The following is a 12465-nucleotide window of genomic DNA, read 5'->3' as shown; positions in this document are numbered from 1 at the left end:
AGAATGTAAAAGCGAGAAGCATACCTGACTGTGGCCAGCTAGCGGGTGGTGTCACTGCACTGAGTTTCAAAAGCCAGCGTGTGCCTTTTAGAAAGAATAAGCTACATTTTGCCAGTGGGTAATAACAAGATTTTGCCGGTTTATGCTTCGCTCTATGTGTGAGATTGACTCACCTCTACAAACGATGGGGTTTACAGAGGCAGCAAAAGGAGAAACCAGAAATCAAAAAGGGAGAGACTGCTACATGATCATGTTAGGCCTATAAATGTTTCACAAAGTAAGCAACGTCCCCCGTCACCATGGGGACACTCTAAATGGCAAAAGTCCAAACCTTTTATGGTTTTCTGTGCATCCGTTCTTTCACGTTCTTTTTCATGTTTTAGTATCAAATTCTAAGTAAAAATCTAATTGCCAGTATTTTAGTGTGTACGTGTACATGCACGGGCCAGTAGGTACACCCCGTCTCGTTCACGTCTAGGCTGTGCTCACAAAACATCTTATTCGAACAAACAAAAAGGCCTCCTCCCACTTCAGTGGTCAGGAGAGTACCAAGGTTAACCAAGTACTTGCCTCCAGGTATGGAAAGTACGTAGCTGAACATAAGTAAGCTTATGCACATGAAAAATAGTAAAAGACATTCAGAACGCGCTCAGTAAAAACAATAAGTCATCTCTTTGTGTGTTGAAAATATCCTGTGGACACAGGGAAGCAACTCTTATCTGAGAGCGGGTTTAATTAGGGTAGGTATTGTGAACAAACCCTAAGTTGTTCACCTGTAGTTCACTTGATAGATTTGATTACTTGGATAGATCCATGTTTCAGTAGCTCATTCCATACGCAACTAACCCAAGTTACAAGCAATATCATCAGTTGTCTTGCGACAGCTTCATTCCCTCTCCCGTAACAGGCTGTGCTAAACAACGGCACACGTAACGATTCTGCAGGAGCACTCGGTCTCTTAGAAGCTATCAAAATGCCGTCATCTTGCGCTTCCTTGGTGATGTGACTGCTTTTTTAAAAGGTGGTGTCTGTTCCACCTGGGGACTTCACAGGTCTTAATCTGGCATCCGTGACAAACCATCTGAAAGGATTACTAAAATAAATCCAAAGCCTGGACATCAACGTATATGAACCAGTTGAGTTGCACCTTTATACACCACGTCTAGATTTCACCCTACGTATTTCAACTTCTTTGCAGTAAGTGCTTGTGTGGTCTGGTAATGGACAGAAGCGGTGTCCTTAACTGTCTTTGTAAATACTCCTGGTTGACTGAAGGTTCCTGAATATACAGTTCCAAACTGTCATTGATTGATAAGCTAGAATTTTTTCAAGGCTTGATGCTACGCTAATAGACCTACTAAGATCTGCCTTGAGTGGCACAGATTCCCCTATTAAGTACTCCTAATACGAAATGCACAAGTCCTGGTGAATACAGCAATGAACATTTGTGAAAAGTTACTTACTTGGATTGCACAGCTGCAGCTTTGAACACCCTCGCTCTATTCTGTCCATTTGGACTGACAGACACAATAACCAGAAAGGTGACTTCATATTATAAACCAACAGGAAGGTTTCACTTCCATCTACAGATAACCATTTCCTAGAAGCACCTTCCTTTCAAATCCTGAAACAACCTTCCCAACCAAAAGTTGACGCTTAAACCCTGAAAAGAGTAACAGAAAAGCAAGAACACCAAGGCTTTTTAAGATGGCTATTTTCACTCTCTCTGAAAGAAGACACTTCTTCGTCTACGATAGGAACACTAGTAATGATTAGTGGCATAATTGGTAATAGGACGCTCTTATACAAAATAGGAATTTTATAATATTCCAGAGCACCAACTAAACGAGTCAGGGAAACCTGACTGGCCGTTTCAAGGCAGAGTCTCTAAAGGACACCAACCGTTGGAATACGGAAAATGTACCCCTCTCGGAGTGGCTCTATTAAATTCCTTTTTACAGGAAATCGACTGCTCTTTTCTGGACAGCGAGAAGTCTGAGAATATTTTACAAAAGGTTTATAATGGCATTGCCTCCAAATCCCAAATGACATCCGTGCTACGTATTGCACGGAGCAGTCCAATAGTTACATTACAGATCCAACGGCTAGATTATCTTAATCAACTTGCAGGGAAAAGAAATGGGAGTGCTTCTCGGAGAAAGTGCTGAGGAGCCTGGGTGATTTAGCAGCCTGTCCGTCAATGGGTCTCAGCTTAATTGGGTTCTGAAATGGTGTTCACTGTTTATTGACCTCTTTCCGTATTATTACAATATCATGGTTAATACTTCCCAGGGATCCTAAGAGGACTCCGTACCCTTCACAGTTACTTCTTCTCACCAGGTTCCTTCATCCTTCATTATTACATTTCCCCTTTTCAGGCAGCGCTACCGTTGGTAAGAGAGGTGAATTTTGGACACGAGCCTTAGAAGTAGCTGGACGATGGATTTGGCTTCAAGTCAGCGTTTAACTTGAAATGTACACTTCATTCTTTATGAAGTGAATGACACCCATACATAAATGCCTTGCTGAAATGAAGCCTGAATGGCTATAGCAGTGAAACTTTCGCTTTGGGTAAGGAGACATGTTGCAAGGTCTCTTGAGATTCCTTGTAAGGGACTCCTCCTACCTATGACACCAAGCATTTGATGCAATGGCTTATCTAAACAAAGGCAAGAAACCAAATGGAGAAAAATACTTTCCTCAGTCTTTCCAGATGCCGTGAGTGTATACGCCTTGTTTCCCTGGAAAGCCAGGTAAAACACTTTTAACATGGAGTTCCACGGGGTTATAGGGGAAAGCACAATTAATGAGAAGTTAAACTGGTAGGGACTAGACTCTGGCCCCTAGTTGTCCTGCACACATTAAAGAGAATGATGGTGTATTTTCTCATTTCTGAGTGGCTACGTTGTTAAGAGTGTCTTGGAGTGATGAGAAAAAGGAGGGAGAAGGTGGCGAAGGAGTTTCATCCTCTCCCTGTCTCCACACACACAGAGAGACAGCTACTGATGAGGCACTTCTAAACTGGAGTCTGGGGTTAATCACTGCCACTACTGATGAATCAGGATCCAAATGTAAGCCACTTACTGTACAGAAAAGAAAAACTTCATTACGGCTTGGAATATTTGAAGTGCCTACATCGGGAAAACTCTTACAGTCAGAAACGTAATGTATTATCTGAATAATAGACACATCTGTGCAAAAGACAGCTTTGCTGAGGATTTTAAAAGAGCCAAAGGTTAACCAAAGGCAACTGAGTGATCGCTGTCTCACATTTATTCTTCTTTTAAATAAGGTGACCTTTTTCCGGATGATGTTTCAGAGTCCTCTTTTTTTTAGCATTCAGTTTTTTTCTTCTTTTTTCACTTTTGCAGATTTTGTTCTCTTCTAACTGAAACTGATGCTTTCATTTATTCTGATAAGCAGCCTGCATCTCCTGAGCAGCTGTTTTGCTAATAAGTATCATTAGTCGTGCCGCTGGTAGACGCTAGGTTCTGGAGATTCCGGTTTGGGCCATAACAGGACCATCTATTACGGGAGGTCATTATTACTGCTATTAGTACTGCTATGATACTTTGCTTTGTTTCAAAGTATGCCTACTGGTTTCTCCTTTGGCATCTTTTTAAATCAAAATGTCACCTCTGCTGTCATCTGGGGAAACTGAAAACCAGTACAAAATGGCATAAATAGTCCTTTTTGAAAACAATCGCTTTTCATCAGCCAAATCCCAAGCATTTTCAGAAAGGCTTTTGAAAGAGTCAAGGCTCAAGCAAAAAGGAATTTATGGAAAAGAAGAAAAAGCTTTGTTTAGCGTGCTGTTCATTGCATTAACGTCCTTAAATGAGTTGTTTTCATTTATGTTTTAAACAGTCCCAAAATGGAGCAAGTATGAATCTGCAGACTTTTCAGGATCTCTCTCTCTCTGGAACATAATGCAGAGCTCAGACCTATTTCTAAATTTTACTGAAACTTGGATTAAATGAAAGAGTGAATTTTGTAAATAATTTACAAGAGCTAAAGCTATCCGGAACTCCTCATTTCAACACAGAAATGTAAATAAATGTCTACTGCTAGAAAGGCAGACTAATTTAACATGTGATTTTTGTCTCCTGTAATGTTTTTTTTTACTGTAGTACTTACCACATAGCAGAGCAGTCAAAATTCACTAGGAGCCATTTATGAGGATTAAAGTTAAAAGTATCTGCAAACTGAGAATGGATAAATAAAAAACAGAATTATGAAAGAGAACAGGATCCATGTGCTAATGATACAACTTTGTCAAATTGTCTGAGCACACCTTAACTACGAATGAATTCCTGAATTGGGACTTTATAGATAATGTTCATGCTGATGTCACCTTCCTTAATAACTGTTGTAGTTAAATCTTCGTTTATTTGGGAGACAGCATTCAGGTTAGGTGTGAAGCTAGGCTGTTGGTGTTAGCAACATTTTGAGCATTTGCTAACAATTATACCTTTTAGATACATATGTTATGAAAAAGTAAATATCTCAGTGTAAACTAAAAAAAAAATATCTGCACACTCAGAAACATCCATTGTGGTTCATATCCCAATTTCCAAAACCAATTCACTAAGCTTTCTATTTGCAAGAATATTAAACATACACACACAAAATTCATACGTAGAGACAAATGATACATTTAGTTTGGAATTGGTGTATCACACTCATTCATAAAATTACAACTGGCCAGGAAATGACCTTTTTTTTTTACTGCCAGGGTATTTTCTTTTAGTAGAAGACATTTTTTCATCCAAGTCAAAAGAAAAACCAACACAGAATAAGCATTCACAGTACATGTTTATATAAATCATGTAACAGGCCCGTTTCACTTGATGTATGTTTAGGCGTGGCATCAGAGGACACGCAGGTAGATGAGACGGCCATTGCGTGGGAAAGGCTTCGTCCGTGTTCTATGTGTTAACAAAGGCAGAAGCCATCAGCCTTAAAAAAGAGATAGGGCCTGGCAGCACCAGGATCTGACTACTCCGTACAGCACTTTTCTGTTCTCATTTGCTTCTCATAACCTTCTCTGTCACTTGTAAACAATTAACAATTGCTCTCATAAGAGGAGATTGTCTGTCTGTCTCTCTATCTATCTATACATCTATCTAGCTATCTCCCTGTACTATGTCAGGTAAGAAACCTATTCATGGTTGTTAAATATTTACTCTTATGACAAATGCTGGCCCCGACAAGGTACGCTGTTTCATTTCCTTCAGGAGCCAATAGCAATAATTTAAAAAATATTCCCCCACAGGAAATTACAACAGGCTTCATTTGCTGATAAAAAAGAGACAGAAAGAAATGCTTTATTTGTCAGGGGGGTTTCCCTCCTCTTCTTCATTAGTCCCTACCTATCAGTGCTGTGTTTAAACTTCTGGCTTTACCAAACAGTAATATTTTCTCCACTGACGTGGAAGACAAGGACTTATCTGGCTGTCTGAGGGGAGCAGCAGGAAATTGAAGTATTCTTATCTGGGCAACTGAATGCCAAGCAGCTCAGCGAGGCGGGGAAAAGGAACAGGAGTGCTGCTGGAGGAATATTTCATTTAGCTCTCTTGGTTATTAAACCCTGTCTGTTTGAGATACAGCTACTGGCTGTATCCTAGATGACTTTCAGGATGTAAGCAAAAAATCAGACATAATGAGCTCATGCATTTGTTGAACTTCTTTTCTTTTTGGTGTTTTGTTGTTTTTTTTTTCTCTTTTGTGTAATGCAGAATTAGGGTGTTATAAACGTGCCTTTTTGGACATTTGGGAAAAAGTTCCTCTCTTCTGTTTTGTAAGACACTTTGTTGATTCACTGCTCCTTGCTGTTCCAGATGACAGACTTTTACATACGCTGGTAACTTGCATACTCCCAGAATAAACCACTAAAAACTACATAAACATAAGTAATGTAATAGACTGTACAGGGAGTTGTAGTGCAAACTGAAGTGCGGCGTACTCAGAGATTCTACAAGAGCCGGTAATGTTGGGTGCATAAGAAACGCACAAGTTCTATGGAAGAGCAAGGTTTTAGCAGGCTGCTAGAGAAGAAACACTTCATTCACCTCCACTCCATTTAAAAGGTGCCTGAATTCAGGGCAGATGAATGCACTCCCGGCGTAGGCTGCATCAATATGCATCCAGATATTTTCCTTATTGCCTAAAAAAAAAAAGTAATTGAAGGGGAACTAAATTAAACAGCAGATTAAAAAGCCCCATTAATTTGCATGAAACCAAGTGCCTGCGAGACTTTCCTTTGATGTTATTATTTTCCCACTTTAAAATTAAATTAAGAGATTAAATGTTTCTACCACCTGGGTTTCCATTAATACATAAAGATGTATACGTAACATCTTCTTCTTCCTCCCCACTTCTAATGGAACTGAGTCCTTCTGTGTCTAGGTTTATCTCATGAATATGAAGCAACATAAAATATTAAAGGATTTTGATTTAAGAACCATTATAAAATACACTTTAAAAAGATGTATCTAGAGACGTAGTTATCATTTCTGTGGTACGAAAACTATCTACCTTAGCAAGAGGAGCTAGCGTTTTAGCTGTGCTCCCCACTTCTAACTCATGAATGACAAACACATGTTTCTAAACAGTGTGTTTTCCATATTGATGCATGTGCACGCGCGTGCTTCTGAACTACGTGGAGCAAACTCTTTATTTCGAGGACGGAGACACTTATGCAAAGGCAAGCATTGAAAGGTTAAGAAAGTGCTGGTTTCGATTAGTCACTGAATGGTTTCTGCAGCCGTATTTCAGCATGCGAGCCTCTCCTGCATTCTCTGTAATTCAGTATTCACACTCTGCTATAGATCACCCGTATTAACGCACACGGTAACAATTCTGGCCCAGGAGGTGATGCCTGAAGCCCACATAACATCGTGACGCTGGTCACCACACAGTTCTGATGGGTATTTCCACATACGGAGGCCTATCCATTCAGATCTGCAACTGGGCAGCAAGTGCATGCTGGAATATGCGTTCCTGTGAACCACATTGTATTTTTGCATAAATGCCTGGAAAGAGCTAATACCGTGTTATTCATAACACCCACGACTTTATGTTTATTTGAAAACACGTTCAAAGTTCAACTGATGACCTATTTTGAAATAGACTTGGTTTGAGACACTGCCTTTATTGCATAGGGCTCCTGCTCATGTATACTAAGAAGAAAATTCACCTGCACGCAGAAGAGACTATGATTTGAGAGCGCGCAAGTCATGAGACTTATGATTTGAGTAGCGCGCAATCCTTCTGCTGGTCTCTGCTGCACGAGCAGAAAATCTTTGAGAGCGACTGGTGAAACACACACGATTAGTTGCTATACCTAAAAGTATTGGTGTCACTATTTTATTGGGTCAGGTGTATAGGAATAACCGGAACAGCAAAATAATCTCCAGCTGCTAAGCAGACTACTAGAGACCTTTTTCAAAAGGAGGACTGGGAGAAACTGAGTCTCTGGGGCTTGTGCTGAAGGGTAGGAAACCTCACAGAGCAAGGCACCGCCACGCAAACCCCAAATGTTTTAGGCCCCGCCTGAACAAATTAACAGAACATCAAATCTAGCTGTGTTTCCATGAGGCTGCTCCCAATTGCTTATAGCTATACGTTTCCCGTTTGAAATGGGCACACGAAGAGATACGGAGCGCTTCTGTTGCATTGTCCTCAGCCAGCAAGCCTGTGCTTTTGAGCAAGCCTTGCTGCAGATCAAAGCTTGACACAACAGATCATAACGCAGCAATATTTAGGGAGAGCCCGGGACTCGGTCACTGTATTAAACACCCTGGCACTTGTCCTGTTTTCTTGCAAGAGGAAGGAAATCGGGGAAGGGAGAGGAAGGATTAAGGAGAATACCTGTGGATTTTTGGTGCATATTTCCCTGCTTTTTATAGCCATTGGAACCAGACAGAAACAAAACACTTGGTGCAGAGGGGAATTAGAGTTCAGCTTTTCCCTCATCTTCACCATTGCTCTAGATGCCTTGCAGGTAGAAGGGCTTGAAGAAAAATGTTACAAACTGAAGCACTTACAGGACTTCTTAACTGACAGTGCTCCAAAATACACGCCCCCCCAAAAACCCATGAGGCAACGTCCTCTGTACGCTTGACCGGTTTGAGAATGCAAGCTTGCGGCTTGTCCTAGTATTAGAAAGAAAACTGCAACTGAAGGTCTCATCTGTAAGTAGCCTTATTGAATTTGGACACTGACGCTGCACAATGCCCTGGAAATGACTCAGCGTGGCTTAAACTGCTATCTGCGATTTTAGAGAGTAACAGCAAAGACTTACAAATAGGACCCAGCTCTAACAGCTTGTCGAAGGAGCAGCAAGGTGTGGTTCCAAGCGTTGCACAGAACTGCAGAGCCAAAAAAACAAAGGCAAAAAAAATGAAGTGTTACAGCAAAGAAAAGTATCAAATGAAAAAAACTGCTCGCAAGGGCAACACTAAACAGAGAGAACAGATGATATAGGGCAAAATAAACTGATCTTAGGCAATACCTATCCTTCAGTGGAACTTTTGAGAACCAATGTTTTTATCAATCAATCTTTATCTATACTGGGCCTTCCCATATACCTGAGACACATGGGGAGAACAGAATAATCACAGTGCCTTGAGGTACATTTATGGCTTCTCTGGAAGTTTAATCATCCTTTGAGGGAGGTTGCTTTAAAAAGATTGCAGGGTATTTTTTTAAAAAGGAGTAAGTTTGCTCCCTTTTTTTACTAAGAGGGCACGCGTGTATGGAGTGGCAATATATTTATCGCATTATCGTCTACCTAAGATGTTCCCACAACCAGGAGAAACCTGCATTTCACCTTTAGCTGAGCCACAGATCTACAGATTGTGTCACAAGAAATGGAGGATACCGTGATGAAAATTCTCATTTGTCTCTACCCATAAAGAACAGGGGTTAACCCATTGGATTGGAAAGTACCCAAATAAAGAGTGCACTATAGACTTAGCCCTGCTTTTGTACATATAACGATAATATGGCGTGGACTTTCTGACAAGATTAGAGCGAAATTATCTTGGCTACTCCAGCAATTAAAATAACGATGGAGATTTCACAACAGAAAGTTACCCATTATTGTTATTAGTGTCGTACTGCAGTTAAAGCGTTCTCCTTCTGATCACGATAAGGAGTGTGTTGCTTCAATGAGAGCTTACATGAGTTCCAGCATATGCGAAGTCATTTAAATAATGGCTTGTTCCGTAAAGTCTACCTCAGTTTCTGAAATAATTTTGGTGTCCTCTCTGCAGGTGTCTAAGCCTCGAAGCTACTTGTTTTAATTCTCAGAAACCACTTAAAGTGACAGCATCTGCTCTTGTCAGGACTCCCATTACCCCGCCTCAGTACTACACAATGCACGTAACTCAATTTGTAACCTGTGTAACGCCGGCAAAATCACATTTGTGCAAAGGGCAGGGGACAGGCGGCATCACAGAAACGGGACTGATGGCTCAGTATAGCCCGCAGGCCTTATCCTTTCCAGGCTGTGCGCTTCACATTTGACTCAGCCCTGGTTGCGAATACAAAGCAGCCAAATGGCTTGCATCAGTCATCTCCTGTGCTGCTTTCCGGAAATCAAGAGCTGTGTCAGGGAACATGCATGAATCCTTATGGTGCCTGAGAGCAATGACTCCCAGTCTTTTCAACTGGAAGGCCTCCTACAGCTTTTGAAAAAGACGTGGACACGTGTTGCACAGTTTCACCACAAAGCTTTTCGGTTGCAATCAACTAAAGTGAGGCAGAGCTTTCAATGTTCTCTTCTCATTTTTATTTTCTCCTACTCAGTTGTTTGCCAGCTTGCACTCCTCAGAATGTCTGTGGCTTGAAGAAAACTGCAACAGTTTACTAAACCACCATTCAGGATTTTACAAAACAGCAATCATTCCCAGACTGTGGGTTAAGAAACATCGCCCTAGACATCTGTATATGTCTCGAGAATGCTTCTGCCAAATGGGAATCTGTGGCCAGGATCTAAGTGTTACCTTCTACTGAAGAGATGGCTCCTCTCTCAGTCTAATTCTGATTTATTGTTTCCCGAGGGAGTCCGGATACAAGCAGCCTGCTTCTTAATACCCTGCAGATCATCATTCAGAAGAGGCACTTCAGCTAGAATCAGAGAGATTTCATGCTGGGCCGTTGTTCAGCAGCGAGGCGATCACATTATAGCAGCTTTATACTGGATGAGGTTGTTGAGGTATATTGTACTATATTGATGCCAGCTGCAATGTATCAGTGTGGATTTACGAAAGACAGCATAAAGCTCACAGGCCACTTTGACACACGTTCAAGCGTGGCTTGAGTGCAGTGGACCCTACATCTGCATGTAGCAGTGCTTAACTTAGTGGCCTCCCGGTCAACATTCGTCCAACGTAGAGAGGCCTGTCTCAAGCTGGGAGCCCAGGGCCCAACTGAGAACGGCGTTTACCTGTGTGCTTACCCACCGGTTAGCGGCTATAATTAATGAAACGGGCATGACTTCAGCACACGCTTTAAAGCTCCCCCTTAACTGGTGGCCAGACGAAGGGCTGCGTGTCAGGCACACTTGGAAATGGTTCCTCAGTAAGTCGTGGCAACTTCGGTGCCTCAACACCTGACAGGGTTAAGTGCTCTGTTTGCACAGTCTGCTTGCTTTACTCTGAGAAAATCTCTCTGTTTCCATTTCTGCAAAAGTATTTTGAAAGAGACAAATGAACACAAGTCTGAACTTAGAAATAAAAAAGAAACAAAAGTAGAGGTCTGGGTACGCTAATTGGCAATAGCCTTCACTGAACAAAATGATACGCACATTACTAGTGCTAAAAGACATTGGTGGTGGATAGGAATTCAAAGACTCCTTCTAAAGACAATGCCTCTCCCAGAAAAAGGCTGACTGCCAAATCCTATGTATGTGAAAAGCAAACCTATAGTTACCAGATTGCTGTAATGAGAGAACCTGTTTCACATCAAGCAATCGCGCCCCTGATTCTCCCCTCACCTCTACAAGCAGAGCACTTCTGTCACGTTCAGTATAATGATGCCTCATTTATTCATTAAATGTAAGAGGAGAATCGTGCCTATAAGGCATTGTAATTTGCTTCTATTTTCTTTTTAATCCCCTGCAAAACTTTTTTGTTTTTTTGCTGATCAAGGAGACTGCATCAGCTTGGATGCAACCAAGATCTCTTCGTTAGGAGCGATCTCTCTGCTGTCACATGTCTCTGCAGGCAGAACTTCTTCTGTTAAAACCTTTTCCTTTGACGTTGACTCGCTCCCCTTAGTGAAGGATCAGCAAACACGGGGGGGGGGGGGGGGGGGGGGGGGGGGGACAAGGAATCAAAGGGCATAAGGTGTTTCCTTGGCAATGTGCCTATCTTTCTCACCACAACAAAATAACTTAGCACCAAATTACTCAAGAACAAAAGAAATGGAAAGGCTTTTGAAATCTGCAGGCCAGAAAAGGGAGCACTAATACAGTGTGTGGGCTGCTGCTCCACATGACAGAGAATTAACACACCTTTTGAGTTAAGAGGCCAACCATAAGGCTAATGAGATCTAGTTTAATCTAAGCTGACGTGTTTTATGTATACAAATAAATGGAAGACCTGGCACAGGCCATATTAACTCAGACCGAGCCTCTACTGTCTTTGAAAGCCTGCTTTGCACAGCTAAGCAAACAGAGGAAGAAAAACGACTGTTAAATCACCCTTTGTAAAGGTGTCCCTGAATGCATAATCCAGATTTTTTAATTTCTTCTTGCTACACCTAGAAAAATTAATAAGGAAAGAATATTTATGAGGGGCAAGTTGCATTTTTTTTTGTTAATGGACGAAAGATGAGGAAAAAACCACATTAAATTTGTCATTAGTGCATGGAGATGTGATCTAGTGCTGTACTTGTATTTGTTTAACATTAACAATAAGAGAAACAAGTAGAATCTTAGATAAGATATTATGAGCTGGTACCATATAAGAGAGAAATAAAACGCCTTGTGGCACATCTCCACTTCCACAGGTGCAGCCCACAGAAGAAAGTTCATTTAGGCAGCCTTATAGACGCTTTGTTTCTCAGTCATAGTCGTCGTCTTATATTGGAGAGCAATTGATGGGATGTGCTTGGCCATCCCAAGGGCTCGCTAGCTCTAGGCAGGCTAGAAATTAGCAGCATTCTGCACTTATGAGAAACACTTGTCACCCTAGTCATCCTCACACTACATAAAAACAGACACTAAAGGTTAATAACAAGAGGAATACAAACATTACATTTCCAAAAGAGCTCGGTGAAATTTAAGCTTCTCTGTCCTATTTGGCACTTACCCAGGACTTATTATAAGCAAGCTTAATCTGCTAATTCTTCTGAAAACAGTTAATAGAAATTTAAGTCACATTCGCCCTTTTCAAAATGTTACCACATGAAAGAAAAGAAACAATCGTCGTCAGACGTGACTTTTCTGAAAAAATC

The 12465-nt window shown here is 41.3% G+C and overlaps 1 protein-coding gene across 4 annotated transcripts in view; it reads right to left on the bottom strand.

The window, feature by feature from the left end:
- The window catches only part of LOC104017967 (aromatic-L-amino-acid decarboxylase-like), a 73174-nt gene that overhangs the window by 18531 nt on the left and 42178 nt on the right, over nucleotides 1-12465 (bottom strand). For all 4 annotated transcript variants that reach the window (XR_015705309.1, XM_087760093.1, XM_087760113.1 and 1 more), the window contains exons 7-9: nucleotides 8306-8372; nucleotides 6072-6166; nucleotides 4138-4205 (exon numbers count right to left, since the gene is read on the bottom strand). Coding sequence is in view for 3 of the 4 variants with exons in the window: in XM_087760093.1 (XP_087616219.1) it covers nucleotides 4138-4205; nucleotides 6072-6166; nucleotides 8306-8372 (230 nt within the window). In the remaining variant the exon portion in view is untranslated. The remainder of the gene's footprint in view (nucleotides 1-4137; nucleotides 4206-6071; nucleotides 6167-8305; nucleotides 8373-12465) is intronic.

The sequence above is a fragment of the Nipponia nippon genome, unplaced genomic scaffold, assembly GCF_047370975.1.
Source record: "Nipponia nippon isolate SJK-2023a ecotype South Korea unplaced genomic scaffold, ASM4737097v1 scaffold_1, whole genome shotgun sequence".
NCBI classification, from domain to species: Eukaryota; Metazoa; Chordata; class Aves; order Pelecaniformes; family Threskiornithidae; genus Nipponia; species Nipponia nippon.
The sequence above is the reverse complement of the archived record's forward strand: the minus strand, read 5'-3'. Positions and strand labels throughout refer to the sequence as shown.